The following is a 26,553-nucleotide window of genomic DNA, read 5'->3' as shown; positions in this document are numbered from 1 at the left end:
TTTTACTTAGATTACATTGGAATCTGTAAGAATCTGAATGATGAATTGGGTGAGGGGTGAGGGAGGTAAAGAGTCAGTGACTGGAGGCAAGAAGACCAATTAGGAGGCTGTTAAAATACTCTAGGTGACTGGTAGCCATGGAAGTGAAGAGAGGGGGCAAATTCAATAGATGTAGAGGGACATGTTTGTTTCAGTCTCAGGTGTTTTTCTAGATTATTCTTAATATCTTTGAAATTTTTTTTAATAACTTTTAAAGTGACTTCACTTTACTCTTTACTCTTAAGCGACCTACCTATTCACATACCTGACTCCACAAATAATTTTAATTTTTAAAAAGTTGAGTGATGTAGAGCTGTTTCATGTATAGTTAGTGTATATAATCCATCTGTAATAGAATTTTGGCATTCCCTTTGTACTAAAATACTGCCTTGTTTTCGCTCGTTCTTTCCCCTGCAGGGCTTTATATTAGCAATTGGAGACTCTCTGCCAAAGGTAATTTTTCAGCATGGAAGGAAGGAGAAATGCTGGGATAACCCTGACTTGGAGGAAGAAGAAGGTAGCCAGTTGGCAGAGTCCACGGCTTCGCTTGCTTATCTCGTGTTTGTACAACGTATCAGTATTGACCAGTTTCCAATGGTCTTGAGGTAGGAATTTTTTGCAAGAGTTTTCCATCAGGTCAGTTGCTGACACTCTACAATGTTCCCCAAGCCCATGTTTTTATTCTGTACCTAGTATGTAGAGTTTATCAAAGTACTGAAAAGTTTAAAACAAAACTTAAACAAATGACATTTTTATTACTCAAATGCATCTGTGATCTCATCCGTTTGGGAGTCGCCTCCACCAATGGTGTGCATACCCACCAATCCAGATTACTCCATGAGATTACCCTTAGACACACCTCACGTGCTGATCCTCTCCTGATCTTACGAGGATGCCAGTCCCCGCTTACCGTCATACCCTCCTTCTTGCCATGTGACCGGCCCATCTTCTTTCCCTTCCATAGGATTCCTTGCTTGATTTCTTTTACTCCTAGTCTTGGGATTTCCTCACTGGTTGTATGCTGCAGCCTGCTCACACGTACCATGCACCCTCCATTGCCCCTCTGTGCAATACTGATCTTAAATTCTCTGGAGACGTTTGTTTCCCATATCTTGCCTAATATGTCCACACTGGTAGAATGTTAGTATTGAAAGGATGGACCTTCATGGGAAGCTTAGCTTAAGTAAAGGAGCTTTACCATAACTCTGAGGTTATCCAGCCCATGCTTTGCCTTCTGCCCAAGTTGTTGTCCATATATACTGTCTGTTTCCACTATACATACTGATGTCCATTCTAATGCATGTTGAATTCTGGGCAGTATACTTGTCATCACTGTGTGGATGGTCACACTGAACACTTGCCATGTTGTGGGGCTTGATACAGTTAACGCAATGAATCCACAAACAGGAGGATCTCTAGGATCTCACCACCCTCACTCTTATGTGGGAGAATAGGCATAGTGGTCAGTGGTTACTGACATTCTTTTTTTGCAGTGAGGTACACTCTGGTATCTTTCCTTCCTTTAAAGGTTGTTCCCTCCACACCTTCATAGTTGTGTTCCTTCTAGGATAGCTCTCCTCTTTATTTTTTTTAGTGCCACTTGTCTTCTCTCCAGGTACATCTGGGACCATGGCATTAGATTCTGTAATCCTTGATGGAATAAAGGATTTGTTATGATAATTGCAAATCTATTTTTCTTCTGCTTGCAGTCCTCCCATTCTCATCCTTATCATGAATCGGCTTACTTGGACTTTAAACTTTATCCTTGCTTCCTTTTCTATAGTTTTGAGACAATATTGCCCATAATTGTCCATCATTCTACTTGGTGGAATTTACATATGAATCTGTAGTCTAATGTTTGCTGGCTAAGTTGTCTCCTTAGTTTTGTGACAATTGATCTGCATTACTTTAATTTCTATATACAGTTATTATAGTCCATATAATATATAATATATAATCCATATTTCATTCATTATATGGATTTCAATCCATATAGTCCAAAGTCTGTTTCTTTTCTGTCATTTTAAAGTTTTTTGATTACTTGTTTTCAATGACATTTTCAATTTGTTATTTAAATAGTTCAAGATTAAGTAGTTTTCATTTCACATTACATCTTTCCTCATTCTTATTCTTATTTATTTATTTTTTACTAATTCTGATCTTAGCTTTGACAAGTTGATAATCAGGTGGTAGTATACTGTAGCAGCCAGAAAGCATAAGGAGGGGGGGATAGCTTCCAGAAATGAGAAGGTGGGAGCCCCATGAACATCTGCCCTGGTGAGATGTCATCTGGAGCACCATGTTTACTTCTGGGCTGTTTAAAGAGAATTGTCATAACCTGAAAAGATCCAGAGAAGAACAGGCAGGATGAGAGCCCAGAGCTGTGACAAAGAGGGACAGGATAATGGAACCAGATAGGACAAGTTTGGAGAGAAGAGTAGTAGTGGTCTTTAGGTATCTGAAGGACTGTCACATGGAGGGGGGCATTGGATGGATTCTATTTGATCCAGAGGATGGGACCAGAATTCAAAAGGCTAGTGTAGACTTGGTTTCAGGAAAAACTTCCTAAAAACTTGGCAGCTCTTCCTTTTGGAAGGCTGGGTGACCCCTTGTCATGAATGCTACAGACAGGCTTCATTTCAGCTATGGGTTGGAATAGACATCCACTGAAGCCTCTCCTCATCAGAGGCTGCAATTCTGCCTCTGTGCAGACATCTGACTCAGGGTGAGTTCCCACGTATGTCACTAATAGATCTTTTCCTTTCTGGTCCTACAAAATCTGTTCTATTATTTGTGATGTTATTGGGGGTTCACCATGTCCAGCGCCTAACCTACCAATCCTTTTGTTGAAGAAAGATGCAATAGAGACATGACCCTTCTGTGTCGTCTGCAAGCCTTGGATGTGGCCTCTCCTATTCCTTCTTCCTGAATCACGCCTTCCTACTTGGTTCTTCCATCTTCACCTTCTTTCACCTTTGCAGTGAAGTCAGGTGTCCGAGTGCATGTGGATTTAATGTGGACAATTCTATTGAGTTCTTCCTAGAATTTTTCTACCACTTCATCCTCAGCAACTGACGTTGCTTAATAAGCAGCAGTTATCTTCATAGTTCTCTTTTTGCAGGTACTTATCATTAATATTGCAGTGTGTGATGAGCCACTACCCCATGATGCAGTGCATCTTATTGTCCTCAAAGATATAAGACCCACTCTGCCTTTCCTTTCTTTGCGTCTCCAAGGGGCACCAGGAGTGGTGATTCTATTTAGCTATAACTCCTTTTATCAAGATTAATATGATTCATCTCCTTCAGAAATGCATCCACTTGTTGATCACTGGACAAGAATCACATGCCAGTGCACCAATAATCAAATTAAAGTTTATTGATAGTGCAGAAATTGTGATTCTTAGTACCCTCTGTCTCTCTTTCTTAGCCCTCTGCCGATGTCACTTCAGAAGAAGAATGGGATTGCGGAGGCCGGAGGCCATTTTTATTTGTTTGTATTTTTTATGGATTTTCATGACACATTGCTAGGTGATGCTGTGCCATGTGCTTCTCTGTACTTAGCTAGGCTTGGTCCTGAGGAAACAGATCTTGTCAGTTTCTGGATCCACTCCAAGCCTTTCCAGCATGGTAGACCCTACCAGAGCTTAGCCCCAGATAGCATTGTCTTTGAGAACCAGGTCACCTCTGTGCCATCATGAGGCACTGGATTAGGATTTTGTGGAAGCCTTTTATTAGGAATAATAAATAATACTAGATAGAACCAGTTTGAAATTTATTGGTGGCCACAGTGCTGGTGAAGTGGGTATTGGAACTCATATGTGTAATCTCTAAAAATGTTTGTACTTATATTTTATATTTTAGCCCATTGTATCTTCTGCAGTACAATATGGAGCATATCGAAGTCCTCTTGAAAAGGTAGGGTCCCCCAGATGATGTCTCCGAAGTAGAGAATTATTCATTATCCTAATTTGCTTTGTTTGGGCATGTTACATTTACTTTGTGTTCTGTTTACTTAATTTTTGTTGCATATTTATAAATCCCCTTCTTTTTTGCTTATAAAATACAAGGAACCAGAGCCCTTGTGTTATTTCTGAACCCTGGTAAACATTTCTGAGATCACTAGACTCGGTGTTACTCTCACACCTTTTTGTACCTTGTAGCATTGAAATCTTAAATAAGAATGACTCCAGAGTCTTACAAACAATAATGTGACTGATGTAGTGCATCTTTTGTTTTAAAATATAATTATCTTCACTATGTAGTTTTGTGTGTGCCTGATCTCTTAATACCAGCAGACTTGAGCTACACGCAGCTCAAGAATTAGCACACTTCATGCCAGACAATGAAACTTAATTGAGCTGACTTGAAGTACAAATTGATGTGTGAGGACTCGGGTCAGAAGACAGACTGTAAACTTTGATCACTAGAGAATTCTCCCAAAGAATTTTCCTGATAATTTTCCCCAAAAGGTTTAACGTTGCCATCTCAGATTTTCACACTTCTAAAATCATGTTGGATAAACCTTTAATATCCTCTTTCAGAGCAGAAGAATCTGTGTCCTCAAAAGGATTGGTAATATTTCTTTCTTCCCTTTTTACAATTTGAATATGTGCCCTTATATGAGTGTTGTCTCGCTGTGACTGTTTGTGCAATGACTTCCTCTGCAGGATCTTCTGGAGAACAGCTTGTTGCGCATGGAAGATGGCAGCCTGCTCCACCATTACTTAGAGATCAGGAGTTTCCTCAGTGTGCCTCAGGTAAAGTAGAAGGAGGGAGCAATGGCAGGTAGAGCCGCCCTCTCTGCCCCATCCGCTCCGTCCCCAGCTTCAGGAAGGGAAGCACTGAACTTTTCTGCCTTTGTAACCTCCAAATATTTTTGCAGTTTCCCCACTGCCTTGTCCAGGGGGCGTCCAATGGGCCTTCTCCTTAATTGCCGGCATCCCACTCTACGATTGTATGACTCAGGATCTTAGAGAACAAAGCTCTTGTTGGCTTTCCTTTATGTATCTCTGTACATAGAGTGCTAGGCATGGAATCAGGAAGACCCAAGTTCAAATCTAGCCTCAGATTCTGACCCTGGGCAAGTCCCTTCCCCTCCGTCTGCCTCTGTTTTCTCAACTATAAAATGAAGATGATATTAATAGCACCTCTCTCCCAAGGTTGTGAGGATCAAATGAGATAACTGTAAAGCTTTTAGCCCAAGGCCTGGCACATAGTAGGTGCTATGAAAATACTTCTTCTTTTTGCCCTCGTGCTTCCTATCCAATGCCTACCTCGGATTCCATCTGGGTCTCGCACTGCCTAGCTGCTAGAAGGAATAAAATATTACTTTACTCCAGGAATTTAATTTGAATCATATCACAGCTGACAGTGTTACCCTTCTAGCTCCTGTTCAAGTAAATATTAAACTTACTTATCAACATTTAAATGAAAAAATGGCTAACAGAATATTAATTTTTAAACCTCCTTTATATGAAACACCCTAATATGCTTACTAATTGATTTTTATGAGAGACTACATTTACAAGTGACTTTTCACACACCTGTATAATGTTTCATTGGTGAGAGCTGGTTCATGACTGAAGCAGAAAATTGGAAATACAGGCTGCTAAGATTTCATCTTTCCTCTGAGTGGCTTTGGGAAGTCAGTCTCTTTATCCACATGGGCCCGTAAAGCTATGGAAAGAGCCTCAGATGTAGAAGAGGGATGAGGTTCAAAGCTTACCTCTGCCAGGTGCTTGTTGGTGGATCTTGGGCTACTCATTTTTCCTCCTCCTCAGTTTCCTCACCTGCCAAATGGAGATCTTGATGTTTGTGGCTGCTGCCGTGCTCATATGAAGTATCTCAGGATTTCAGAGCTGGAGGGGCCGGAGCAGCCATCTAAGTCCAAATCTCACCTGACGGGTGGTCATTCGGCCTTTGCTAGCTCAGGGCCTCAGCTCCTCCTGCTTTGATTCTTAGGATGTTATTTTTTACATCAAACTAAAATCTGCATCTTTGCAGCTTGTACCTCTCCCTCCCGGGTCTGTCCTTCTGGAGCCCAGTAGAACAAGCATAATCCCTCGTGCACCTAACAGCCCTTCCTATACTTAGATACAGCAGCTGTGCCTTTCTGCAGGCCTCTTTCCTCTGGTTCATTCAGTTGTGGAATGGTTTCAAGGCCCTCCCCAGTCCCAGCTGCTGTGCTTGGGATGGTCTCCAACATGCCAAAATCTGTCCTAAAACAGTCACCCCTGGAACAGAATTTCACCTTCTCAGATAGAGAACAGAAGGACAGAAGCTCCCCTAAGGCAGCCTGGGATTGTGGTAGTTTGTCTGGATGCTGGTCACACACTGCAGTCCCCGGAAACCTTGGGACTGGTTTCAGATGGACCGCTCTCAAACACACTTTCCCCAGCTTGTACTTGGGGAGCAGAAGTTCTGAACCCAAGTAAGACTTTCTGTTTGTTTCCAAAGTGCTTTGTTAATAGCAAAGCATCACAGTGTAAGTTATTGTCATTTTTATTTTCATGAGTCACAGAAGGTAAATGCCAAGCATAATTTCACATAGAGATAGAAGCTCCCTAAGGATAGGGCCTGGGCCTGGTATTTCACTGCTGTGGTGAACTCTGGGGGAGAAACTACCTCCTTGAGGTCAGCACCTGCTGTGCCGCTTAGTCTAGATTGTTTCCTAGAGTATCATTATCAAATTTAAATAGAAGGGTACCTGCCAGCTGCATAGTGACTAAGAAAACTACACATTAACATTATGTTATATTGTATTTTTACTAATTTTGTTCAACATTTCCCGATTACATTTTAATCTGCTTCTAGCTCATGCTTGGAATGCAGTCCAAGCTGCATGGGCTATTTCCTACAGCACTCAGATATTCAGTGACTTGCCTAAGGTCACATAGTCAGGGAATAATAGATAGAAAATATGTCCACGTGTATGTGTCATATTTGTTTTTCTATTTTATCTATAGCTAGATTCTCTCATATTACTGGCTGTCAAAAGTTGTCAGCCATAGCACTCCATTCTGTCTGATTGATAGCTAAATGCTATCTGTTTTCCTTGGGAAGGGCTTTGGAAATCTGGGCCGCATGGTTGACTGAATGAACTGGCTTGTTCAGTCACACGCACACGCACACATTTATATTTTAACAGTGGAGTTTTACTCTTTCGTTGCAATTTTTAAAGTGCTTAAGAACTTGTGGGGGGATTCTGGTTCACTAATAACAGTAAAGATGAGTAATAACAACATTTAAACAGGATTTTTGATCCCATTTGATGGTGACAACAAGCCTGGGAGGTGACCACCGCAGGTACTGCCTCAGCATTGCCGCTGAGGAGGCTAAGCTGCTGGCTTGTGGTCACACAGCTCGTAAGCATTAGACATGGGGCCTGAACCCGCACTCGTCTGACTTCAGGTCCTGCGCTCTGTCCTCCATGGCAGGCTGCCTCTCTCCATCCCTGTTTTCAGGCCTAAGAAGTACCAGCTGGGTGGTTTTCTTTTAAAATCTGCATCATTCTTTTTGTTCCTTTCTAGTCTGAGTTCTTTGGCTGCCCTGGACGTAACATTTCAGTGCTCGCATTTTTCTCCTTTGGTTTGTGTCGTAGGAAATACCACTTACTGTTATCAGCTTTCTCCACTCTGTCCAATGGAGTGGGCCTGTGAAAAACAGAATGGCTGCCTTAACTTTGGCTCTTCTTGTCTTTATTTCTTTCTTAACACTTAGTGCTGGGCCCTAGGCACTGCCCTTGATTATGTAACTGTGTGTAGTCAATTAATTCTCATGTTCATTTGATGTTTTTAAATTTTTATTTGCAGAAACTGGTGAAAGTAATGACCTTCTGCCCCATTGAGACTTTGGTACGTAAACATTTCATGGCTAATAATATTCAGTTATAGAGTTAGATTTCATTAATGTTGCATTCTTTTCTCTTTAATCTAACAATGTTATTTGCTCTTTTTTTAGAGGAAAAAAGGTTTAAAAGTGCTGCAGCTGTATATAAACAAGCTGGATTCACAAGGCAAACATATATTATTTAGGTATGACTCAAACATAATGAATGGCTATCCTTCAGTGGCTGGCAACAGTTTGAACTGATGCTACGTGATGTGACAGATAATGGCATTGAAGGTGTATTCTCCAGGAAGGTCACCTGTTCGTAGAAGTTTGGGATTAGTACAGTCTTTCAGAGATAGAGATAGAATGGTCTCGTTCATTCTAATTAAGAGAGATTTACTTCATGAATAAGGCTCTGCATGTGTGTGTACGCGTGAGATACAGATTATTAATTTTCAAAGAATTGGGATGCAATAGGAAACAAACATTTAAATGAGAATGAGCAGAATTTAGTTATTCTATGATTCCTTAGGCTCTTGGAAGGACTTAACATGTTACACTATTTCACATTTGTGAATGAACAAAGACCCTCGGAGGCTACTAATCGTTTTGGTTTTTTGGAGGGATAAAACAATCCCAAAGCCACCCAGCCTTCTAAAGACGCCGGCATGAATGAAGAGCAGCTGTTGAAATGATGCAGTGGAGAAGTAGTTGGGTGTCAGAAGACTGGGCAGGCTTGTGTTCTGGCTCCAGAGTCAGGCCATCCTGGGCAAGTCCTGTGACATCCCGTGGCTTCTGGCTGTTTAGCTGTTTAAATTTTCATTGGGAAACCCAGGGTTATCAAGTATTTCATTTTCAGGACCCTTTTACGTTCATAAAAAGTATTGAGCATCCCAAAGAACTTTTGTTTATGGGTTATATCTTGATACTGTATTAGTTATTAAAACTGATCAGTTATTAAAATATTCATTTAAAATGACAATAATAAACCCATTATATGTTCATATAAATAGCGGTTTTAATAAAAAATAACTATTTTCCAAAACGAAAAATGGTGGTGAGAAAAGTGGCATTGTTTTACCTATTTTTGCCCATTTCTTTGCCATGTGGCTTAATAGAAGACAGCTGAATTCTCAAATCTACTTCTGCATTCAGTTTGTTGTGATTTATTGATTAAAGTACATAGAGGGGAGAGAAGGGAAGGAAATGAGAATTTATTTATAGAGCACCTACTATGTGCTAGACACACTGTTGCGAAGTACTTTGGAAATGTCATCTCATTTGATCCTCATACAACCCTGCCAGGTTCGTACTGTTAGGATCCCCATTTTACAAGTGAGAAAACTGAGGCGGGCACAGGTCTTGCCCAGCATCACATAGCTAGCTGGTGTCTGAGGCCAGATTTGAACTTGGGCCTCCCTGACTCCAGACCCAGCTCTCTGGGTGCTGTGGTGCCCCCTTGTGCCTCAGTGAAGACAATCTAGCTTCACACAGATAGGTACTTGGAAATGGGAAGAGTATTTTAATAGGCAAGTAATGTTTCATTATTATTATGAAAATAGTGTTGACCCACCTACCCCCTTCAAAGGTCTTGGGATCCCAAGTATCAGTCCTGCTAACAGCTGGGGTTTATCTAACTGAGGATCTTACACGCGTTGGCTCATTTGTGTCTCACAACAGCCTAGAGACAACTTAGAACTCTAGGCCTTATTCATCCCCATTTAAATGATGAAGAAACTGAGGGTGAAACGTTAAAGTGGCTGGCCTGTAGTCGGGCAAGAATTACAAGTGGGACTTGAACCCACAGCTTCCTGACACCAACTCCAGGCACTCACCACTATTCTGCCCTGCCTTCCGAATGAGGTGCTTGGTGTCCACATATCGCTACAGAAATGCAAGCTGTTATTCTAATAAAATAGGTAAACTTTACCAAAACGTGTTCCCTAAAAGTGTTAAAGACTTAGCACTTGGTAAGCATGGGAGTTTTAAAAAATATTTTTTATCATCTTGAGCAGAACTTTTTCCTGTGGGGTCTCAAGGAGGTGGCAGAGATGGCTGTGTGAAGCTGGGTCCTCCTTGCCTTAGTAAGACAAACAGATTCTGATTTAATACAGAATTGTGGTTGGTGGCTGAATGTCAGCTCCTATCACAGATGCGGGATTAACTGATTAACTAACTGATTAATTAACCATTTAACTGATTAATGACCGTTGCTGCATCAGCTGGCTCTTAGGATCACTTGGGACTTATTCCTAAAAGCAAAGCTCTGGGCACGTGTGAAATATTGATCACCAGCTAATTAGGAGAAATCCTAGAACCACGTGTCATGTATCTCAATCTTGTTTTCAAGGTGTCTATTGAAGACAAGTAATCATGCGGGTGTGGAAGGCTACATCATTCAAAATATCAAAAATCAGATTGATGCCTCATTGAAGGTAAGAACATAGCCACACAAAACATTATTGGCGTCAGCTTAGTTTCTTTTGAAGGGATTATGGCAATTGGTGAAAATCACACAGATGGGAGTTTGGGCCCTGCTTATTTTTTTTAACCTAATAGGTTGTTTTCTATTTTGATTACTAGCTTTGCCTGTGATTTTTTAAAAAAGGACCTCTCATGAATATGGAAAGTATATTGTTATATTTCTTTCTGTGACCTCCGAGAGGGAAGTGCTCCTTCCCTTGGTGCAGGTCGCCACCCAGCCCAGTGGGTCTGCCCCAGAGGAGCCACGCTGCCTCACCATACCTTAGAGATTTAACCTTTATAATGCTGTTCATACGACATGGGGGCTTCAAAATTGCCAGCTCTGAACCTTGTCTATCTTGTGTAGCCTCCTGGAGTCTATCTGCTACAATTCTGTTGGATAGTGGGGCTGGTTATGATGACAGTCGTTACAGAGTTCTTTAAGGTTTGCAGAGTGCTTTATTTACATCAGCTCATCTGTTCTTTGTGCCCTGCAGCAGTAGGGAAAGCAGTCGTTGTAATCCAGAAGAAGTCTCATGGATGAAAAGAAAGCAACAATCTACTAGCATTGTGTAATGCCAATGATGGGCATAGCCAGGGCACAAGGGTTAGGTTCTTTCCTAATTGTTTATGCTGTTTTTCCTCATTGAAGTAGACAAGTTACTGGAAAATTATGAATAAATTGAATTTTCATAAGTTTTATCATGCTAGAGAACTTAAAGAAATATTTTTGTAAATATGACTTTTCATGTTTATTCAAAGCAGAGGTATCCTTCTAAACTACTTGTTTTTAGAGTGTTGAGTGATGTGTTAGAAAAATACAAAATTTTACGGTTTTACTTAAATTTTTCCCATCCTTGGCCCCCATTTTTCTGTTGCTTTTTAGAGAGCTGAGGACAGGAAATGGTTTACAGGACCCCAGCTGATCTCACTTCTTGACTTTGTGCTCACACTTCCTGAAGGAGCAGAAACAGACTTACTCCAGAATTCTGATCGGTGAGTGATCCAAATCCAGAATTCAAACATGGAGTAGCTTAAGATGAAAAAGTCAATTTCAGATTTAGGGAATAGCGTCCAGAGAAGTTTGACTTTCTATGGCTTGGGCTTGGTGCATGGTTGGTTGAATTCTACAGAGATTTTTCTTAGTTTTCTGACTAAAAGATGTTGCTTTCACCAATTTATATTTTAAAAATAATCTGAAATAATATTGTTCCTATAAGAAGGAACTGTGCTTTTATGCTACTTCTATGACAAATGTAACTTCCTCTGCACCTTACATGGCTTACCCATTCATTTGTGCTTGTGTCAGCAGATGAGGTGCCATATATAGACCAAGCATGTGCATGGTCTAGCCCAGAGGTGGGGAACCTGCAGCCTCAAGGCCACATGTGGCCTTCTAAATCCTTTTGATTGAATCCAAATTTAACAGAACAAATAAGGCCACACATTCCCCATCCCTGCAGTAGTCTTTAATCAGAAACTCTTGGGAGAGCGTACTACCCTGAGCTTTACACATCTGTTTTCCTTCTCACGTTACACCTAGTGTTATAGAAATTATTGGCCAGAGCTCGATCAATGAGAATATCTTATTGGCAGGATACCTGTCCTTTATTTGTTAGGCTCTTCCAATTTATTACAAAATCTTTGTTACCCTATTTCATTTTATCATATCTTTCTAATCGAATTGATCCTAAGGATTAAAAGCTTGGAGAGGAAAGGTTTCCAAGGGAACTTAAAATTAAAAAAGGTCGAAACATGAAATTTTTTTCTTTAGATCTTTAGAATCTTTGGATCTTTAGAAACCACTCGGTATATCCTTCTGCCATCAGGCAATGTTAACACTTGTGGATCATAGGATGTGGATAGGAAACTAACTTTGTTCTAAAGAATAAACTCATTTCATTTATTTTATACCCTCAAAGTGTGTTGGCATTATACAAAGTAAATGAGTAAATATGTGTTGCCCTTAGTGAGATGGGAGATAGTCAAGCAGCATTGCTTAAGGACTTACTGCTACATGGCCAGAGTTGTGTTGAGAATACTAAGGAAAGCGTAAACAGTTCCTACCTTCAGAGAGCTCACCATCTAATGGGGAGAGAATGATGTACATAGAATGTATACAAATGACTATGTGCATACAAGTTATATGGAATATAAATGTAAGGTAGTCTCAGAGAGAAGGCCCGAGCAGTGCAATGGGATGTGAGCTGAGCCTTGAATGAGACCGGAGAAGCCAAGAGGTGGAGATGAGGAGACAGCATTCTAGGCATGAGGGATGGCCAGTGAGAAGGCACAGGGTCAGAAGATGGCGCTGAGGACGAGGAGCAGCAGGGAGGTCAGTGTCATTGGCTCAGAGAGTACATGAGGTGGGGGAGGCCAAACAGAGAATGTTGTCTTTGATCCTGGAGGTGATTGGGAGCCATTGGAGTTTATTGATGAGGGGAATGACACAGTTAGCTCTGCACTTCAGGAAGATCAGTTTGAGAGCTGAGTGGAGGATGGGATAGAGTGGGGAGAGACTTGAGGCAGGGAAGCCAACCAGAAGAGTGTTGCAGTGGTCCAGGTATGAGGCAATGAGGGCCTGCACCAGGCTTCTGGCTGTGTGAAGAGAAAGACAGAGACAGACACACTTATATGAGAGATGTGAAATTAGAAACGAGGCTTGAAAATATATTGGATATATAGGGTGGGCGTGAGTGAGGAGCTGAAGACTACGTCATAAGCCTCAGTGACTGAGATAATGTTGGGGTCCTCAATACCAATAAGAAACTCAGGAAGAGGGGAGAGTGTGGGAGGAAGGATAATGGGATGTTTGAATGTGTTGTATTAGAGGTGCACACACAGTGGCTGCTCAAGAGAGAGTCATGTACACAGGGAAGATCATTGAATCCATGGAAGAGGACAGGGTCATCAAGCAAGATGGTATAGAACAGACAGAAGGGGTCAGCACAGACCCTTGGGTAACATCCATGGTTAGTGGGCATGGCCTGGATGAAGATCCAGCAAAAAGACTGAGAAGGAGCGGTGGAGAACCAGGAGAGAACAGCGTCACAAAAAAATCAAGAGGAGGGTGATCACCGATGCAAAAGGCTATAGAGAGGTCGAGAAGGATGATGATTGAGGATAGGTTGAGATTTGTCAAGAAATCTTTGGTGACTTGGAGAGATCAGTTTTGCTTGAATAATGAGGTTGGAAGCCAGATTGCAGAGGCTGTAAAGATAGAGAGGAAATAGAGGGTTTTCTGCAGAAGTTTAGACAAGAAGAGAAGGAAAGATAGAACAAGGAGAGTGGCTAGCACAGACGCTAGGATCAAGTGAGGGTTTTTCAGGGATGGCAGAGACATGGACATATGTGTAGGCAACAGAAAAGGAGCCAGGCCATAGGGAGAGGAGATGCCAAAGAAGATGGGAGGGAACAGGACCCAGGGTGCATGTTGAGGGGTCTGCCTTGGCAAGGAGAAGAACCCCTCTCCCCATGAGATCAGTGGAAGATGAGATAAGGAGGAAGAGAGAAGAGGGACCTCTAGTGCATGGCCTCCAGTTTGGGGGGTGGGTAGGAGGAGAAGACTCTCAGCAGAGAGGGGGGAGGGGGAGGGCTCTGGAGGTCCTGGGCCTGTGATTCCCCTAATAGAATATTGGTGGCTCAGCACCCAGAAGGGCCCCACACAGGACCTGAACTTGGGCCCTCCTGGTTCCAAAACCATTCCCTGCCCGTTCTGCCAGAGCACATCTGCTGCTTCAAATTTACTTTGACACAGGAACAGTGAATCAAGTAGAGTAGGAATGGTTCCTCCAGTCGATTTTCTTGTGCTCACAGAAAGTAGAAGTGAATTTATCTACTGAGTCACCTACACTGGCATTTTACCTTGGAATTCATGAGACGTAAAGAGCAAGGTGTGCATGCAGATTTTTATGTATGAACAACAGTAACAACACATGTGTAAAAAACCACCCCGCGTGTCCCAGAACACGTCTTCAGCTTCTTTTAGCCATTGACTACTGATTTAGGGTATCTTCTATTACAGTTTATCAAAAGTTTGCATGTCCCTTTGAAACAAGGATAGTGCCTATAAAATGATTTTAAAATTGGGGAAACAGATGGTTTTCTAATGTCTGAAGAGGCAAACAAAATAACATAACTTCGAGAAAATTATATAAAGAAAAGAAGCAGGCTATTCCTAGCCTAAATGTCTGTAGAAGAGTATAATTACTAAATATTATGGAGCTGTTAAATGCATAGTGGAGACATAGACATTTCATCCAGTTTGTTTGGTGAAATTGCTGTTGATTGCATATTTTAATTTTCCAGGATTATGGCTTCATTAAATTTACTGAGGTATTTGGTTATCAAGGATAACGAAAGTGACAATCACGTAAGTGAACTCTTCACTCTGCCGGGAGGGGAGATTTCTAAGGGTTTTAGTCGGTTACTCAAGTTAATGCAATTTGATAAATATTTACTTCCTAAGCTCCACTTTTGTATATGGAATTGAGCTAAGTGCTGGGCCTTCAGAGACAAAAAGCTCGTGGTCACTACCTTGCAGGAGTTTATACTCTGCGGGAGGCCCACGTAGTGTGGACTTGTGTACGTGATAGTGGCCATGGGATAAGACTGAGGAAGAGATTCAGACCAAAGGCTCTCAAAATGTTTGAAGGAGCAAAGGACGGTGGAGGAGCCTGGCCAGTACTGCAGTTGGTGAAGTGCCACGAGCTGGCCATGGCCAGTGGCGCTGCCACTCCCTTTTGCCTCTTTGCTTCTCCCCAGTGGATTTTCCAAGGACACCATGGGTCTACTCAGTCTTGCTGTGGAAATAAGGCTGATGGGTAGTTACTGACCCATGAGTTCACCTTTTGGAGTTGCGTATGCTAGGAAATAACTAGGTCTTTTTTCCCCCCAATAACTCCATTTGTCCTACCTTAAATGAAAACTTGTGAAGTTTTTAAGTGACTTTGTCACGAATGCCAACCTCAAATTTTCATCCTCAGTACAAAAGCTGATTGCGTTAATAACACCTTTTGAGTCACGTAGGAAGTCAAAGGGGGCTTTTTATGGTTTTTTTAAGGTGTGCATTGTTAAAGGACTCAATAAATAGAAAACGACTTGAGGGAGGTGTGTCAGAAAGTAAAACTGTGTTTGCTTTTTGTCTCCTCCGCCCTTGCCACCCACTGCAGTCTTAGTTACACAGCTCCATGTATGTGTCACCTCTGCTGGCTACGACTGATTCACGGGATGGCGTTAAGAATCTTTTTTAGAAACTGAGAGAAATACTTGGTAGATCCTGACATAAAAAGAGTTTCTTTAGGTGGGGGTTAGGGATTTTTAGTTTTTGTAGGAAAAAAGAGGACCTGTCACTCTTCCTTCTCCACTGGTCTTAAGAGATTTGGAGGAGGACACCCAAACTGCCTTTCCTTGACTCATGCTTTCACTTGATCTGCTGACTCAGAACTTCAGAAATTAGAAATTAAGCCCTGGTGTCTACATTAGGTAAAGGTCTGGTTTCAGACATTAGTCCCACATTATATCTCACAGTTATTATAATTAGAGTTTACAGTAAAGTATATTCCTCCTACACTTTGCGTCAAGAAGACTTAGGTCTGAATCCTGCCTCAGACATTCTTGAACAGGAGACAGCCCTTGGGGAATTCTTTACCTTTCTGGCCTTGGTTTCTTCATCTATAAAATGGAGATAATAATGCCACCTAAAGACCACGTGAGACAGCATATGTAAAGTACTTTGCCAGCCTGAAAGTGCTATCTGAATGTTAGCTATTATGGTTATTATCATCTGTATCCTATAACCAGAATCCAACATACTGAATGAACAAGTCTTAAGTTAACTTCGGATAGATGGATCTTATGCCTCTGAGGTTTATGTACACGTGCTTATGAAATCACTCTTCAAGGTTTTTAAATGCTCATTTCATTTGAAAAGGGCTGGATGACTAAATTTTAGGAAGGCTGTGGTGGATTTTTTCATCCTTTCTTAGATTATCAAATTAAATGGTTCATGGATAACTTTGTATTCTAAAAGGGAGGGAGATTGCATGCTCCCCTTATTTCTTCAGTGATTGCATTGGCTCCCCCCGCCCAGTCTCCCTATTCCTCTCTCCCACATGTGGCGTATCTGGTTTTCGCTCTGCTCTTTGTGCTGCTTTGCTTAAGCTTTCACCTATATCTTCTCCCACACTTCAATCTTTCCATGATTAGTCATGAAACAATCATAAGAGTTATCATATATACCATGCCTCCTTTTGGTAAACATCAGAATATTTAGAAAACCCCATCCAAAGTCCATCCTGCTGTTAGCCTGCATTCTCTATTAGTAAGTGGTGGATGCTTGAGGTCACATTTGCCTCCTTCTGTTAAGATCTCTATTTCCTCTTGCTTGTTGCCTGATTTGGAGCATTTGTATATATGCATCCAAGGCCAGGCATCTGATTTGGATTTTCTCTCCTATGAATTTCCAAGTATCTCTGCTGTCATGGCTGTTTGGTCATTGTCCTGTACTCTGTGATATCTAGGCCATCTGGTTTATCCATGGCCATCTTCGCTGGCTCCCATCTTTTTTAGTTGAAAGCCCTTTTATTAGGTTTGCCAGGCACCCAGCATCCTTACTAGCCTTTGTTAGATCCACTCCATCATTGACTAGGAATCTGTTGTCCTTCTGTTTTACCCTGTGGTCCTTCAGTTTTACCCTGTGGTCCAGAAATCCAAATCCTGTTATCAGACATTACCTTCAGAGCCATCCATTCACTTCTCATGTCAGCGTTTTTCTTTTTCTCTTCAGTGAACGACGGCAAGAAAACCAACTTGTACCTGTATGGTTTCTTTGCCCAAGACTTGGTAATCTCTGGCAATAATGTATAGGTTCCCTCTGGCACTATTTTCTGTGCCCTTATAAAATACCAGAAATGAGAAGCAGTCGTCTGTTTTGAGAAGTCTCAGAAGATTTTTAGCTCTATTTTGCATATGTGCCACAGGAAGAAAACCCTCCTTCCTTGTTTGGTTGACCAAGAACAGGCTCAGTGGCCCTGAGCTGACCTGGGTGACCTTTCACCTAATGGCTCCTCAGCTATACTGGATCTTTCTTGGGATGACCACCAGCTGCTTTCTCCTCAGAGCATTCATCCCTCTCTTCTTCAAGACATGGCTTAAACCTGGGGAGTTTGTTTTAAGCTTTTAGTGTGTAGGGTGGACTTTTCCTTTTCTTTCTCTTCTGTGTCACCCTCTTTCACAAACCACCTTCTGGCTAGACAAGTGTCAGGTCTTCTGGTTGCTGCAGGAACCCCTGACTGCCCCCTCATGACCTGAAGTGTGGAGGGACAGGCATTCTCCATTATATTCTCCTCTGGGAGGGAGATCAGCCTCCCCAGGTCATCCTTTGGTTGTGGCAGAAAGACAGACACTAGACATGGCGCAGGGCACTGCAAAATCTCCCCTACTTTCCCTACTGGTTGAGATTTTCAGCTTTTTTTTTGGAATGACTTTTGGGTGTTTACATTTCAACCTTATTAAGTTAAAACTTAATTCAACCTTTTAAGTTAAAACTTTTTTTTTAACAGCCAATATCACCTTCTAGTAACTTGACAATCCACTTTCTTTAAGAGGTTCTTAACTTTGGATCCTTTTATCAGCCCAATGAAGCCTACAGACCCTTCTCAGAATGATGTTTTTAAATGCATAAAATAAAATATATAGTATTACAAAGGAAACCAGTTCTGCTGAGATAAAAGTTATAAACGTATTTTTAAAAAACAGGTTTGTGACCCCCAGATTAAGAACTCTTCTTTTCTTTCGTCTCCCAGCTCCACAGCTCCACCTGTCTTATTGCTGCTCCATGCACTTAGCCCCACTCCCGAATGCACTGTCTTTCTGCTTTTGCCCTTCAACTGTCCATCTGCCTTTTCCTACTGACTCAGATATATCTTGCCAACTACCTTCCCCTTTTCCTTTTTAGGTCCATTCTTTATCTTTAATATTCCTTAATTCTGTTCCTTCTCCTGCAACTTTTCCTCAAAGAAGCTAAAGAGTTGAATTTGTAAACAGTCTTTGGACCTGGAGAATATTCTTCTAATATCCCTAACTTTCTCCCAAATTTATCCTTTCTCAGCTAAATCTCTCATCATCTTTATTGGGCCAGACCTCTCAAATTCCTGTGCAGTTTCCTTCTTTTTTGAGTCCAGTTCAGAGGATAATAGATGTAGGGTTGGAGAAGACCTCAGAAGAAGTTGTGATTTGCCCAAGGTCATATAAGGAGTAAGCATGGGAGGTGGGATTGGAACCCAGGTCCTCCAACTCCAAAGCCAGAGTTCTTTCCAGTGTCTCTTGTTGCCTCTTCTCCACCTCCTCTTCTTGCCTGGTCACACAGGTCATACCAGGAGTAAGTGACAAGGCCAGGATTCGAATCCAAGCATTCTTCCAATCAGCATCCTTCCACTGCACCATGCTGATGAACTGGTCTATCCGAGACAAATTGTAGACATTTGTTAGATCATACAAGAGAGAAGTGTTGGTTCGTCAGCTGTTGGCTAATATGTGGATGCAGTGATTCAGAACCCATGTGCACAGGCCACAGACAGCACAAGTGGCACAGAGCAGGTTGGCCTTCTGTTCATGGGCCCAACTAGCCAGGGTCCCCTCCTACTTCTGGGGTCAGGGACTGTCTTAGGAAACGTTTTAGCTCGTAATACAAACAATAGATATCAGTAGCAACATTAGTGATGATGATCGCAATGGCAGCTTCCATCCCATGGCATTTTATGTTGTCTCCTCTCAACAACCCTACAAGGTGGATGCTGTTATTATTGTGCCATCCACATACATGTTTGCATGTGTATGTGCATGTACACATATGTAAAAGAGCATGATAATAGCATGCACCTTGGAGAGAGACAGGACAGAGCAGATGTGGGGGCACCGGGTGCTCCATCCTCCCATGTCTCTTCTTCAGCACGTTTCCTCTTGCTCTGGATGGGCCTCAAGCTGCATGGAAGCCCTGTAGCCCTCCTCTTAAGACATGCAGCTGTGAATCAGAAACTCGCGCCTGTGCACCAGCTCCAGAAAAGATGGGGAATAGAAAACTTATGGGCTTGGGAATGGATTTAAAACCAAAATGCCTTTGTGTAAAATTATTAGAATCCATAGTTCCTCTAAATTTGCATCAGCAAAGCTTTAAAAATGTCAATTATTACCTTTTCAAGTCATGTGAATTGAAAGTTTAAAGGTTTTTTTTTTCTTTTTGTCTTGGTGTCTGATGCAAAGACAGAAGGAAACCATATTTATTTCCATAGCTACTTTCCTCCTACATGCTTCCAAAAATATGACGGTTGTGCATCATATGAGAATTTGTGGAATTCTGCTGAACAGAAGCTTAACTTCTCTTTAACACATTTTTCTTATTCTAAGTTTAGACATATGGTTACCTAAATTTTTAATTTTAAAATAAAGACTGTTGAGGTAATACTGTTCATGAGCTATAACTAAAACCTTTTCCAGTGTATCACTGGCGGGGATGCTCTTCAAGGGGAGACAGAAGAAAGAAGCTATTTAATTACCATATTATGAATTCATAGAATTCAAGAAAATTTAGAATAGAGTCCCCACTCAGTCACCATAATGCTTTTATTTATGTGCTGAAATAAATTTTTGCATTTATGGTAAATAAAAGCTTTCATACATGCTAGGTTAAACAGAAAAACTTGATAGTAGCACTTCTCTTTTATTTCCTTTCGAAGGTGTGAGGTTAAGAATTTATACAAGAATTCTGCATTTTTCATAGCTTTTTAACCAGTAGAGGAGTTTTTATGAAACATTAGTTGATCTAACATGATCAACACATGTATTTGCATTTCATTTTTTAATAAGTTGTAATCTTCAGCTTTCTCTTCTACCTGTGGTATTAGGACTTAAGAACAAATAATTATAAATTCATTGGAAACAAACTGGATCACAGAGCAGTATAATTTCTCAAGTGGCCCAGGGAAAACTATCTTACGTCTAGATTATTCAGATTGATTCATTTCAACAAGCATTTATTAATGGGGGGGAAGCAGAAAAAAGAGCCGTCCAGGAACTTCCTTTTAGTGGGCGTTAGGGGAGAGAACAACATGTGGGAAGAAAAGTAAATACAAAGGATTTATCCTGAAGTTGAAGCCCTATTAACTGAACACCAATTACACATGCAGAATCTCGGAACAGTCAGTGTTTGAAGGGCCATCTCACTTGACGAGAACATAAGGCTGGTCCTGCAGAGGCTGGAACAGCCTCCCTGGGCCTGAAGACTTCTAATAGGTACTTAACTGGGCAGTCTGGGGTTTTGAATGGTTTCCTTTTACAGGCATCTGAAATCTGTGTTTGTCCCACTCATTACTCATTCTGTTCTCTGGGCCCAAGGAAACCAAGTCAAATCCCTCAGATCCCTCTTCCATAAAACAGTCCTTTAATACCTCAAAACAGGTGTCGTTTCCCTCAACCCCTCCCCCCAAATCTTTTCTTTCTTATGCCAAACATTCCCGGATCCTTCAAAAGGTCTTCATTCAAATCATGCCATGATAAACTTGAAAGAGCCTCTGCCTCGCACAAACTGAGGTTCTCATGGAGGGTGTTGTCATACGCATTCACTTTTGCTTTTGTATGGCTGTTCTTTCCATTTACATGGTTGTCATTATTCTGTACATTGTTTTCTTGGCTTTGCTTACTTCACACTGCATCAGTTCATGTAGAAATGGAATCTTTGCGTCAATGGGTATGGATATTTTAGTCACTTATTTGCATAATTCTAAACTGATTTCCAAAAAAGGTTGTCCCAATTCACAGCTCCTCCAACAGTGCTTCGCTTCGCCTAGCTCACCCCAACGCATTCAGCACTGACTAGTGCCATTTTTTGTCATCTTTGCCAATTTATGAGGTTTGCAATGAAAATCTCAGGGTTGTTTTGATTCTCATTTCTTTTATTATTTGTGCTTTGGAGCATTCATGTGGTTATCAATACTTGGCAGTTCTTCTTTTGAGAACTGTGTGGTCATATCCTCTCCAACAATCTTTTAACTGCCTACTCTGGTGGCTTCCTATCATTCCTCAGCCTTTTTTAATTCTCTGCAGAATGTGGCACTACTGATATTGTCCCCTGTGGTTTTTCTTAACAAATTCTTTTTTGCTCTTTCTGTTCTATGGCTTCTTCTCATTCTCATTTGCTGAGATTCTGTATTCCCCCATCCGACTGGCTGGGTGTACCTAAGGCTCTGTCTCTGGTCCTTCTCTGTCTTTTTCCTACACTCAGGCCCTCCATTAGTACCATGAGTTTCATTATCACCTAAGGAGATGATCCCCAAATCTATTTATTCAATCTGCCTATTTAATATGTCAAACTGGGTGTCCCAAAGGTATTTCAAACTCAATCTGTCAGAAGCATAATCTCCAAAACTTTTCCCATCTCCAAACTCTTCTATTTAAGTTGAGGGTTCCACCATCCTTCCAGTCATCCACGGTGGCAGCCATGTGCCATCCTTCACTCTTCATTCTCATTTGTCCCACATATCCATTGATTTGCCAGATATTATTTCTTCCATGACATCTCTCACTCAAATATGTCCCATTCTCCTCAGTCAGACAACCAACACACTCATTAATTCAGGCCTCTTGTAGGGACTATTCCAGACTGGTCATACTGCCTTACGTCTCTCTCTTTTCCAGTTCATTCTCCCCATGCTGCCAAAGTGATTTTCCTAAAGTGCAGGTGTGACATGCCCTCATTCAAGAAACTCCCAAGGCTTCCCATTTATTCTAGAATAAAAGATGGACTTTTTGTTTTAAAAATATTTTTGTTTAGCTTTTAAAGTCTTCTCACAACCTAGCCCAAACCTACCTTTACCAAACCTTTTCTTATTATACGTTACTCCCTTGTACAGTCTAGCCAAAATGACGTTTGCTGTTCCTCACACCTCTTCACTCCTCTGCATTGGCTGCTCCTCAGCCCCATCTTAGAATTCCTTTTTCCTTCAAAAATTCTTCTCACATGCTACTATCTACATGAAGCCTTTCCTGATCCCTCCATCTGCAGTCCCTTGGGAAAAAGAAAAGATTCATGTCTTCATGTTGTATCTGTCTCTGTTCATGTCTCCTCCAGTAGAATGTAATCTTTAGGGAAGGCACAATCTCATTTTCATTTTTATATTCCTAGCATAGTGCCTGGCACACAGGTAACTGATAAATGCTCACTGACTGACTGGCATGGAAGGAGATTCAGAAATGATCCCTCGAGCAAAGGAAATCATTAGAAGCTTAAGGGCAATAGGTAACATGAAGCCACTGAGTCTGCTGCACAGGGAAAAGTCAAGACCTGTACACCAAGTGGATGATCCTAGAGCTACAGGAAAGAGAGTGATCATTGATATAAAAGGTACAGCTCTCTGACTTACCACAGGACGTGGTACACAGATTTAGTGTGATGTTGTACCACGAGAACAATGGACATGCAGAGGTCAGAGAAATGTTTAGGTTTAGTTTAATTTAGTTAATTTAATTTAGTTTTAAATGTTTAGTTGCAGAAAAGCAGAACCCAGAACACTTTATGCAGTGGCTCCCATGATAAACATAATGGTTTGCCCTTTTTCTTCCTACCTCTCTGACCCTTCCTTCTGTCTCCTTGGCTGGATCCTCCTTCCTGTAATGCCTTTGAACCCCAGGTGTGCCCTGGAGTTCTGTACTGTGCCTTCTCTCTATACTACTTCACTTGGTGATCTCATCATCTCCCATGGATTTAATTATTATCTCAATGCTGACAAATCTCAGATCTACTCATCCTGCCCAGTCTCTCTGCTGACCCCCAACCTTGCATCTCCAACTGCCTTTCATTCATCTCATACTGGATGTCCAGCAGACAACTTAAACTCAACATGTTCAAAATAGAACTCATTATTTTTCTCCAGACAATTCTCCCTCCTATATTCCCTGTTACTATAGTAAGCAACAGGGCAGCTAGGTGGTGCAGTGGATAGAGCACCAGTGCAGGAGTCAGGAGGACCTGAGTTCAAAACTCACCTCAGACACTTGACACCCACTAGCTGTGTGACCTTGGGCAAGTCACTTAACCCCAATTGCCTCATCCTGGTCATCCTGATGAATATCTGGTCACTGGATTCATATGGCTCTGGAGGAGAAGTGAGGCTGGTGACCTGCACAGCCCTCTTTCACTCAAAAGCAAAGTCAAGTGCAAGTCATGTCATCATTTCTCTGATGGCATGGTCTTCTTCAGCAACGAAGGACAAACACACACAGTGAGCAAGACTACCCTCCCAGTTCCTCAGGCTTCCACCTAAGAGTCCGTCTTTATTTCCTCACTATCTCACACTCTCTTCCCCTCCCCCGCCAATCCAATCTGTCACCCAGACCTGTTGAATTCAGCTTTACATCGTCTCTCCAATTTGACCCCTGACACTGCCCCCAGTCTGGCACAGGCCCTCATCACCTCATGCCTGGACTATTGCAATAGCTACTGGGAGGGAGGGGTGTGCCTGCCTCGAGTCTCCCTCTCCAATCCATCCTCCATTCAGCCACTATATACGTAATAAGATGAGGTCTAACCATGTCATAACCCACCCACCCTCTCAATGAACTCCAGTGGCTCCCTATTGCCTTCAGAAGCAAATTCAAAATGCTGTTTGGTGGTGTTCAAAACCCTTCATATCCTAGTCCTCCTACCTTTCCGGTCTTGTTACACCTTGCTTCCCAACATGTACTCTGATCCAGGGACACTGGTCTCCTGGCTGTTTCATGAACAAGATTGTCCATCTCTTGGCTCTGAGCATTTTCTCTAGCTGTCTCCCATTCCTTGAAAGTTGTCCCTCCTCCACTCCCTGGCTTCTGTTAAGTCCCAGCTAAAATCCCACCTTGTACAGGAAGCCTTCCTTCCCCAAACCCCTCGTAAGTTCAGGGCTTCCCCTCTTTTAATTATTCCCTATTTATCCGCATAGAGCTTGCTCTGTCATACTTGTTTGCCTGTTGTCTTCTCCACTAGATTGTAGGCTTTTTGAAGGCGGGGCTGTTTTTGACCTTTTTTTGTATCCCCCATGCTCAGCACAGGGCCTGGCACATAGTAGGTGCTATAGAAATGCTTTTTAAAGAAATTTAAGTATAAACAGAAAACAATAAAGTAACATTGAGCACTTTGTATGATAGTGACGAAGCTGAGTCTGAGATGCAGAGGCAGACAGGCTGCCAGACAGGGTCGCCATATTGGTTCTCCTTGGACGGGAAAAGGGTATGTTCATAAGTGGATGTGATAGAAAAACAAAAAGCATAAGTTAAAAGTCATGGTTTGGGCTTGGGATAGCTTTGATTTATATTCCTGAAATTATTACTGCAGTAATCTACATGATTAACTAATTTCCTTGATTCTTCTGAATAGACTGGATTATGGACAGAACTTAAGAAGATTGAGACAAATTTCTTAAAACCACTGCACACAGGACTTAATATGTCAAAGGCACATTATGAAGCAGAAATTAAGAGCAAAAAAGAAAGCAGACAAGGTTAGTTGCTTACATTTCTACTACCTGTTTAGGATCCCAAATTTAAGCAAACTTTTACATTCAACCAAAGATAAAAACTTAAGTGCAAGATGTATTTAATTCAGGCCAACAGGGAGCCAAATCTTTCATTCTTTCTAGGTTTTTTTTAAGCTATGACTAAAATGGTTGTTGTTTTTAACCTAATGGCTGCACGAGCTGCATTCACCCTTCCCTCAAATCTTTTCTTGTTCAAGTTCAACAGACTCGCCACAACTCAACTTGCTTATTTCTGGAAGTCAAAAATCCTTCTGATCAGTCTTTTTTTATGAGCAAGTAGCAGCACATTTACATCTGGGTAGCACCATACTCTGAATATTGCCTATTTCCATACAAAATTAAATCTTAAAAAAGGAAACTGCTAACTGGTTTCTGATATTTTAAGTTAATATTCTTAACAATATTATTCCTTCAGCACAGTGTCTTTAATATCTGTGCGATGGCATTTTATATTCACAGTATTTCTATACTTTTAAAGCAGAAAGTTATTCCCTGATACTGACAAATTTTGCAGTTCTGATCATCTAACAAATCCCGAAATTTAACTGTCCTTTTCTATATTTTCCAAAAAACTCAGAACAATTATATACCAGCAAGTTATCATTTGCCTAAATAAATCTAGTAGCAGCTGTATGGACTCTAATTTTGAATTAATTTTAAAATTTTGCTTAACTTCATTTGAGCAAATGATTTCTTCCAAGTATTATTATTATTATTGGTGGGCCTTGGTAATTTGCCCATAATTTAAATATTGAAAAGAAAACATTTTCGAGTGAAAAACAAAAGTGGCACATAAAATTATTGGTGGAAACTGTAGCTACTGTAATGAGTTAAATTGAATCTGACAAGTGATAGCTATTTTCTTCTTTTACAGAATCTCATAATCCTAAAAATTTTTGCCCAGTAACAGTTGGTGGAGAGGAGATTCCTAATGTTCCTAACATGACTCCCGAAATGCAACTTCAGGTGAATGAGGAGTTTTTAGATTTCTGAAAGTCAATTCTTGACCTGCAGCATACATTCATTTGTAGTTTTGTTGTTGGTGGGGTTTTGTTGTTTTTTTAAAGATTTTTATGTCAATAACATTAATTTTTCTTGACATTTCAGGTTCTCCATTCAGCTCTTTTCACATTTGATTTAATAGAAAGTGTTCTGGCCCGAGTAGAAGAACTCATTGAACTGAAAACAAAACCCACATGTGAAGCAATGGCTCAACTGAAATGAAGCCCCCTGCCTGAAGGACTGGAGCAGCTGCAGAAGCCTCACAACCTGTTTTGTCCATTCTGTGTGAAGACCTTTTTACTCTAATGTCTTTTTTTAAAGAAGTTATTTCAGTCACTAGGCACTTGCTGCTAGAAAATAAATGCTGCTATTCTCCCTTTCCTTCATAACTTTTTTGTCTTTTTAGAGAGTTGTGGCATTCTGTTAGTTTAAAACATATTTACCTTAACCTGACAGTAAACTATTCCTATATTTTGTTAGTAAGTAATAAGTTTGGAAATTTCAGCAAAGAAAAAAAAAAAGGATTTGTGTGGCATTTTAAATTCTGAGACCATTCACAAGGGGTTTTGTGCTGAAGAGCAACTTGGACGCTGTGAAGGCCCCGCACAATTTCTCAAATAGGGAACAGAGTTTCTAATAGAGACTGGTACTCC

The 26,553-nt window shown here is 41.2% G+C and overlaps 1 protein-coding gene across 2 annotated transcripts in view; it reads left to right on the top strand.

The window, feature by feature from the left end:
* The window catches only part of GLMN (glomulin, FKBP associated protein), a 48,672-nt gene extending 22,383 nt beyond the window's left edge, over window positions 1–26,289 (top strand). For both annotated transcript variants that reach the window (XM_072649073.1, XM_072649074.1), the window contains exons 8-19: window positions 457–644; window positions 3,903–3,956; window positions 4,583–4,613; window positions 4,709–4,798; window positions 7,853–7,894; window positions 8,001–8,074; window positions 10,222–10,306; window positions 11,221–11,330; window positions 14,643–14,706; window positions 24,739–24,862; window positions 25,773–25,864; window positions 26,006–26,289. In XM_072649073.1, the coding sequence (XP_072505174.1) occupies window positions 457–644; window positions 3,903–3,956; window positions 4,583–4,613; window positions 4,709–4,798; window positions 7,853–7,894; window positions 8,001–8,074; window positions 10,222–10,306; window positions 11,221–11,330; window positions 14,643–14,706; window positions 24,739–24,862; window positions 25,773–25,864; window positions 26,006–26,122 (1,071 nt within the window). In that variant the 3' untranslated portion in view covers window positions 26,123–26,289. The remainder of the gene's footprint in view (window positions 1–456; window positions 645–3,902; window positions 3,957–4,582; window positions 4,614–4,708; window positions 4,799–7,852; window positions 7,895–8,000; window positions 8,075–10,221; window positions 10,307–11,220; window positions 11,331–14,642; window positions 14,707–24,738; window positions 24,863–25,772; window positions 25,865–26,005) is intronic.
* Window positions 26,290–26,553: the final 264 nt, after the last annotated feature.

The sequence above is a fragment of the Notamacropus eugenii genome, chromosome 2 (genome assembly GCF_028372415.1).
Source record: "Notamacropus eugenii isolate mMacEug1 chromosome 2, mMacEug1.pri_v2, whole genome shotgun sequence".
Lineage (NCBI taxonomy): Eukaryota > Metazoa > Chordata > Mammalia > Diprotodontia > Macropodidae > Notamacropus > Notamacropus eugenii.
Note: the sequence above shows the minus strand (reverse complement) of the source record. Positions and strands in the feature narration are given on the sequence as shown.